The sequence below is a fragment of the Rana temporaria genome, chromosome 4 (assembly GCF_905171775.1).
Source record: "Rana temporaria chromosome 4, aRanTem1.1, whole genome shotgun sequence".
NCBI classification, from domain to species: domain Eukaryota; kingdom Metazoa; phylum Chordata; class Amphibia; order Anura; family Ranidae; genus Rana; species Rana temporaria.
The window spans coordinates 459,043,548-459,051,925 of record NC_053492.1 but is presented as its reverse complement, the minus strand read 5'-3'; the positions used below and the strand labels follow the sequence as shown (position 1 = coordinate 459,051,925).

Genomic DNA, 8,378 nt, shown 5'->3' with positions numbered 1-8,378 from the left:
AATGGGCTGTACATATTAAACCTGTTCTCTTAAGGCTAGGGCTATGAGGATGATTTTTATTTATTTAACCGCTTGCCGACCAGCTGCCATACATTTACTGCGGCAGGTCGGCTCTCCTGCGTGAACCAATGTACCTGTACGTTGGTCCGTGCATGTAAGATCGCGGATACGGTGTAATCGACGTCCTCCGGGCACACGCGCTCATTGTGCACAGAGGCAGAACGGGGAGATGTAGGAGATCTTCTGTTCCCAGTGATCGGGAGCAGTGATCTGTCATGTCCCAGTAAGCCCATTCCTCCCTACAGAACACACCCAGGGAACACACTTAACCCCTTGATCGCCCCCTAGTGTTAACCCCTTCCAGTGTCATTTATACATTGATCAGTGCATTTTTATAGCACTGATCAATGTAATTATGTTGCTGGTCCCCAAAAAGTGTAATTTGGGGTCAGATTTGTCCGTCGAAATGTCGCAGTTCCACTAAAAATCCAGCTAAATTAGCTCCACTAAGAGCCCCTTCACACTGGCACCGCTCCACGTTGGCAGTAAAGCGCCACTAGTTTTAGGTGGGCTTTACCGTCATTTTAGTGGCGCTTTTCGGCCACTAGCAGGGCATTTTTAACCCCCCTCTTGTGGCCGAAAAAGGGTTAAATGCGCCCAAAAAAACGCCGCTGCAGAAGTGTTCATTCATTTCAATGGGCAGGGGCAGTGGAAGATGCTGCTTGCAGGACTTTTTCTAATTTCCTGCAAGTGCATCGCTCCAGTGTGAAAGCACTCAGGCTCTCACACTGGGACTGCAGGGAAGGCTCTTTACAGGTGCTATTTTTAGCCCTTTAGCACCTGAAAAACACCTCCAGTGTGAAAGGGGTCTTAGTGATTTTATGATGTCATCCCCTCCTTAGCTATATCCACTAGACACAGCTGATGATTGGTCAGTGTATCGGCCCGTTGCCAGTACCATGTGATCACTGTGACCAATCGCAACAGATCATATGACAATTGTAAACAATGGATGGCTTCTTTTCATGCCCTTTATTGTGTACAATCGTGTTGCTAGCTGTGATTAGTCACAGTGATGAAATTCACTGGAATAAATGATCATTATGTGCAAATAAAAAATACTGATCACTTCACCAGAGTAGTACAGTGTTAAAAAGAAATTGTACAAAAAGAAGAAAAAAATGTAATAAGGGAAAAAAAAAAAGACATTTCCGGTCAGCGTCCCTGATTACTGCCACACCTGTTATATGATATAACGCTGTACTGCATTGGTGCCAGTATGTTAAAAAAAAAAAAAAATTAATTTGGGGGGAAATTTTTATTTTATTTTAATCTCTTCATTTTCCGAACAATTGTGACAAATTACAACTTTAAAAAACTCGCCATGCCTCTTGCTAAATACATTGGACTACCTACTTTCCAATAATGGGTAATTTGGGGAATATTTGTATATTTTTTCAGGCCTCACAAAATAAGATGGGCCGTCGGGATTGATTTTTTTTTTTTTTTTTTTTCAGATTTATACCATAGCTGGTGGTCTCTAACTTTCCTACAGACTAAATAATAAACACTGATTTGTGTTATTTTCGGCCTAAAAATGCAGCAGAATACATTTTGGCCTATATTTATGAGGAAAGATTATTTATTTGCAAAAATTTTTTTATCTTTTTTTTTGTTTTAGCAAGAAATAAAAACCGTGTGGCGATTTAAATGGCACCAAAAGAAAGCTCTATTTGTCTGAAAAAAATTATAAAAATCTAATATGGATACAGTGTTGCATGACCGCTCAATTGTCATTCAAAGTGGGACAGTGTTAAAAGCTGAAAATTGGCCTGGGCAGGAAGGTAGAAAGTGGCCGGTATTGAAGTGGTTATTTTATGTAGGTCTGCCTTGGTTCACACAATATATAGCTATGCAACAAAGGAGGCACCAATTGGTTATATACAAGAAAAAAGTGATATAAATTGCGCTAATCTAAATAAATGTGTTATACATGAATTAAATCAAAGATGCATGTGAAAGTGCAAACTAAACATAAATGAAGCTGCGGTTAACCTGTGTCATATAAACAGAGTAACAATGTGAAAAAGAAAAAATAAACCGCGCTAATGATCAGTGAACATCGAAACGTGAAAATAAGTATGTGAACCACACAAATATTACAATAAAAAATAAAGAAAGCAATCCAAACTGAATAAAAGAAAAACATAGTAAGTGTCCATAAAACACAAAAGGCCCCTATAGTCCAAGCTGGGAGGGCTAACAGAATTCAATAAACAAAAAAAGTATAGAAAAGTATAATAAAGTCCAGAAGAAAAAATGTGACATCCACCCTGGTGCAGCCAAATCCCAATGGATCAGAAGGATAATGGTTAACACTGATGTGACATGCAGCTGAAGACCTCCACCACACGCATATGCAAGTCCGCTTACCGGATAGAAATGGTCCCTTGTTGAGAGGAGACCAAAAACAGCATGTAGTAATTGGCAAACAGCTAGGCTTGGTGAGAAAGGAAGGCAATTCAACTTGGGTCATCCAACAGTGGCTCCAATGGCAATGGTCACATAAGCCATGGAGTTCTACCACGCTCGCTGCACCAGGGTGGATGTCACATTTTTTCTTCTGGACTTTATTATACTTTTCTATACTTTTTTTGTTTATGGAATTCTGTTGGCCCTCTCAGCTTGGACTATAGGGGCCTTTTGTGTTTTATGGACACTTACTAAGTTTTTCTTTTATTCAGTTTGGATTGCTTCCTTATTTTTTATTGTAATATTTGTGTGGTTCACATACTTCTTTTCACGTTTCAATGTTCACTGATCATTAGCGCGGTTTATTTTTTCTTTTTCACATGGTTATATACAAGGACTCTGGTGTTTTGGATATCGTCTTCTGTAGTGGGGAGACGCTATTCCTTGGCTATTAGAGCTTTGTCCTGTGACATCGGTCAGACATTGCGAAACGGTACTCCTCTTTAGGCTTCTTCCAAGGCACTACCAAGGGACATCAACATGCAGTGATGAAATGAGCCTTTGTTTAGAAAATGCTTGACAGCGACTTTGTAAAAATAGGTGTGGAGAAGTGCGAAAACTTCCAACATCAGCAGCCTTGAAGATATTGTGTAATCGGATCTAAACTCATGACTAGCCTGCTGATGAACTGTGATTAAAGCTTTTAGAAGGTAGTCAGGTTAAATGTCATTTTTAAGTTATGCCAGTAAGTAAACACCAATATGGAGTTATGGCAACTCCATATTGGTGCCCACAATTTTGTAATGGGGTGGTAGGTGCACATAGGTGTGATGGTCTGCTGTCCATAGACTCTTGACAATAGAGTGTAGATTCGGGATTTTCTTGCCTGACTGTAATGGGAGACATTTATCAACTTTATTTGAAGTATTACATAGTGATGCTTCCTTCATTGCTCCACACAGTAGTGTGTGCAGAACGTTGTGCTGCAGTGCGGTTACATGGGGTACCATCCAGTGTGCTGCGAAAATATCAGAGCAGTGTTGTGGTGTAGGCAGGATACATGGAAAACAATTGTTTTCTATGTGCCGTAACGGTGACCTGCATTTCCCCAGTGTGCAAAAATGCTAGTCGATGTATGTAGCATGAATGAGAGCCCCAAGTGGTCTGTAGATGACCCATCATGGCTTACAATTTTTTATTTATTTATTTCTAAACCATGTGGGTAGACAAGTATGTTATGGCGTAACCATCCAATAATGTCCTCTAGATTTGGATATATTCTAACCATAAACCAGCTATTTCTTCCTTCTCACTAATAGACTTTTCAGTCACTACAGTGCGCCTTTAGATGGGGGATTTTCTTTATATTCACAAAACTAGTGGGAGCTTGGCTATAATTTTGTGGAATTTTCTGCCTACGGATTACTTTTTTTCTTTTAACTCATGCTATATATTGAGAATTTTTAACACGTACATATTTCAATATTGAAAGTATATACCGTATGCGGTGAACGTTATAAGTTAGGGCTAGTTTACACTTGCTTTAAAACATGGCTTCGGACACGTTTTGTTAAAGCTCTCTGGACGCCACTACTGTCACTAAATAAAATGGTTGGCTTACAGTCCTGATTACACCTTGCTTTTGCTTGGGGCTTCGATGAGGCTTCGATGAGGCTTCGATGAGGCTTCGGTGGGGCTTCGGTGGGGCTTCGGTGGGGCTTCGGTGGGGCTTTGGTGGGGCTTCGGTGGGGCTTTGGTGGGGCTTCGATGAGGCTTTGGTGGGGCTTCGATGAGGCTTTGGTGGGGCTTCGATGAGGCTTTGGTGGGGCTTCGATGAGGCTTTGGTGGGGCTTCGATGAGGCTTTGGTGGGGCTTCGATGAGGCTTTGGTGGGGCTTCGATGAGGCTTTGGTGGGGCTTTGATGAGGCTTTGGTGGGGCTTCGATGAGGCTTTGGTGGGGCTTCGATGAGGCTTTGGTGGGGCTTCGATGAGGCTTTGGTGGGGCTTCGATGAGGCTTTGGTGGGGCTTCGATGAGGCTTTGGTGGGGCTTCGATGAGGCTTTGGTGGGGCTTCGATGAGGCTTTGGTGGGGCTTCGATGAGGCTTTGGTGGGGCTTCGATGAGGCTTTGGTGGGGCTTCGATGAGGCTTTGGGGGGGCTTCGATGAGGCTTTGGGGGGGCTTCGATGAGGCTTTGGGGGGGCTTCGATGAGGCTTTGGTGGGGCTTCGATGAGGCTTTGGTGGGGCTTCGATGAGGCTTTGGTGGGGCTTCGATGAGGCTTTGGTGGGGCTTTGGTGGGGCTTCGATGAGGCTTTGGTGGGGCTTCGATGGGGCTTTGGTGGGGCTTTGGTGGGGCTTCGATGGGGCTTGGGTGGGGCTTGGATGAGGCTTTGGTGGGGCTTAAAGTGAACATTGCCATAGTCTTCTGTGGAGGTGTTGAAGATGCTTTGAAGCACCACTAAAGCTATATGGGGTATACATTTTTAAGCAAAGCAAAAGCAAGGTGTAAGCAGGACTGTAAGCTAACCATGTTATTTAGTGACTGGAGCTTTGACTGGTGTTCAGAGAGCTTTAACAAAGCCTGTCCAAAGCCGTGTTTTGAAGCAAGTGTAAACTAGCACTTAGCCCAGGTTCACTCTGGGCTGCGGGAATGAAGCCGAGCGAGTTAAGCTGAACTTGCAGCATTTCACTCCCGCTGGTCAGTCCCGATTTCGGCCGTGATTTCAGAGACATCTGTGTAGATGTAAATCGTTGCCCGAAACCACAAAAAGTAGTACAGAAACTACTTTTTGAAATCGATGCAGCGCCGCAGATATGGCGTCGCACCAATTAGGACGAGGCCATTGCTGGCAAATTATGCCGATTTGAGATGCGATCTAACATGTCGAATCGTACCAATGTGAACCAGGGCTAAATGTTGGTTGAAGCTGAATCAAATGTAAATGAGCCCTAGCTGTGTTCTTCTGTACATCTCACAGAAAACCTGTTTGTAGAGCTGCACAATATCGTTTAAAAATCGTGATCTCGATTCAACCCCCCTGATGATCTCCAATGCAGAGTTTGATGATTCTTTCATATAACAAGTGGAGAGACTTTATCTGCTGTCAAAAGAAAATATCTGGGCAGTCTGCCAAGTGCTTAACAGGAAACATTGTAACTAACAATTCCTTCTTAGATTAAAGGGATAAACTTCTGTGTGTAAAGAAAAAATTCTGGGCAGTCTGCCAAATTTGTAACAACATGAAACATTGTAACTAATGCTTCCTTAGAGCAAACTTCTGTGTGTAAATGCAGGAAGTTTAACCACTTAAAGTCCAAATCTTTTTCTGACACTTGTTAAGTTAAAATCAATATTATTTGCTAGAAAATTACTTGGAACCCCCAAACATTATATATATTTTAGCAGAGACCCTAGGGAATAAAATGGCAATTGCTGCAATATTTTATGTCACACTGTATTTGCCCAGCGGTCTTTCAAATGCATTTTTTTGTGGAGAAAATATACTTCAACGAATAAAAAAAATAAATACGAAACCGTAAAGTTAGCCCAATTTTTTTGTTTTAATGTGAAAGATGTGACGCCACGAGAATCGTGATCTATCTTCTAAGCAAAAAGATTGTGATTCTCATTTTAGTCAGAATCATGCAGCTCTACCTGTTTGGGAAGAATTTTGTAGGCTGCCATTGCTGACCTCTACTTCTCAGAATGCTAGCTGCCTGGCTGTCATTCTGATGCTTTAGAACTTTCTGAATCTATGACCTGGAACGAAAAGAACTTGTTCTTTCCTCCTGTCTGAATTTTCTGCTTAGTTGTGACTCGGAAGCCAGACCCAACCAGGCTACTTGACATTTTACAGGATACTTTCAGTAGCTGCCCCAATATTTCTCCTATTTGCCTAAAGTGGAACTTGGCTTTATGTATGGTAATGTCTCTCTCATATCATTGTACATTAATATTGTCGCACATCTTTTTTGTTTTGCTAGACAAAGCTTATGAAACTTCTGCAGAGATTGCCCTGCTCTGTTGTACGGAGGCTACATAGAGAGCGATACAAGAAGCCGTCTTGGCTAACCCCTGTGCCTGACAGCCACAAGTTGAGTGACCAGGATGTGACGGACTTTGTGAAAAGTATAATTCAGCCAGTTCTTTTGGCCATGTTCAGTAAAACTGGAAGCCTGGAGGCAGCTCAGGCTCTGCAGAATCTCGCACTGATGCGCCCAGAGCTTGTCATTCCCCCAGTACTTGAAAGGTAAATGGTTTCTGGATATTCCTTGTTTTCTGTTCTCGGTTTTGTCTGCTCTGCATATAAAGCTTTCATTATTATATGAATGTCACTCTCCAGTAGGTTTGCCGCGATAGATGTTTTTATTTTTTTTAACCACTTAAGGACCGCCTTCTGCAGATATATGTTGGCAGAATGGCACGACTGGCACAAGCCTCCTCTTTAAGTGCCCAGCTGTGGGTTGCAGGTGCGCCCGTGACCCGGTCCGAAGCTCCGTGACCCGCGGACCCGATCGCCGCTGGAGCCCCGCGATCGGTCCCCGGAGCTGAAGAACGAGGAGAGCTGTGTGTAAACACAGATTCCCTGTTCTTCACTGTGGCGCCGTCATTGATCGTGTGTTCCCTGATATAGGGAAACACAATCAATGATGTCACACGTCCAGCCCCGTCCCCCTACATTTAGAAACACATATGAGGTCACACTTAACTCCTTCAGCGCCCCCTAGTGGTTAACTCCCAAACTGAAATTGTCATTTTCACAGTAAACAATGCATTTCTATAGCATTTTTTGCTGTAAAAATTACAATTGTCCCAAAAATGTGTCAGAATTGTCCGATGTGTCCGCCATAATGTCGTGGTCACGAAAAAGATCGCTGCCATTGGTAATTAGTAATTTTTTTCATAAAAGTGCAATAAAACTATCCCCTATTTTGTAAACACTAAAATTTTGCGCAAACCAATCGTTATCGATTATTGCGTTTTTTTATTTATTTTTTTATTTTATTTTTTTACCAAAAATAGGTAGAAGAATACGTATCGGCCTAAACTGAGGGGAAAAAAATGTTTTTATATATTTTTGGGGGATATTTATTATAGCAAAAAGGAAAAAATATTAAAATTTTTTCAAAATTGTTGCTTTATTTTTGTTTATAGCGCAAAAAATAAAAACCGCAGAGGTGATCAAATATCACCAAAAGAAAGCTCTATTTGTGGGGGAAAAAAAGGACGCCAATTTTGTTTGGGAGCCACGTTGCACGACCGCGCAATTGTCAGTTAAAGCGACCCAGTGCCGAATCACAAAAACTGGCCGGGTCCTTTACCTGCATTTTGGTCTGGGTCCTAAGTGGTTAATCAGCGAGTACCGATACTCTCCTCACTCAGTCAAGTACTCACCGATACCGAGTATCGATATTTTGTGGTGTGGTTTGCCGCCATACAAACTGGTCAAAAAACGCATGCGATTTGAACAGAAATGCAGTGCGATTCCTGTCCAACTTGAATACGATTTCCCCCACCACTCCTATGTGTGTCAACCCAGTAAAGAAAGCAAAGCGCCATGTAGTGCAGCAATAGACAAAGCTTATTAAAAAGTTATAACAACCCACAAAGTAAATGTCTAGGTAAATTCATATGTGAGGTGTCCCCGTCCCGTCGATGATGACAAACCAAGGCTGCTGAAGGTGCTTACAGGGCTGGAGGAGAATTTCCAGGACTCCTGTGGGTATAAGGCAGAAGTGGTGTCGGCATGGATTTCACTAGATATTTACTTTGTGGGTTGTTATAAAAATTTGAATGAACTGTCTATTGCTGCACTACATGGGGCTTTACTTTCTTTTCTGGGTTCACACACACGAGCAGTGGAGTAAATCTCATGCGATTCGGACAGGGATCACACTGCATTCC

At 42.3% G+C, this 8,378-nt stretch overlaps 1 protein-coding gene across 4 annotated transcripts in view; it reads left to right on the top strand.

Moving 5' to 3' along the window:
• Positions 1-8,378, top strand: part of PSME4 (proteasome activator subunit 4) — a 300,232-nt gene that overhangs the window by 185,516 nt on the left and 106,338 nt on the right. For all 4 annotated transcript variants that reach the window (XM_040351636.1, XM_040351635.1, XM_040351638.1 and 1 more), the window contains one exon: positions 6,458-6,723. In XM_040351636.1, the coding sequence (XP_040207570.1) occupies positions 6,458-6,723 (266 nt within the window). The remainder of the gene's footprint in view (positions 1-6,457; positions 6,724-8,378) is intronic.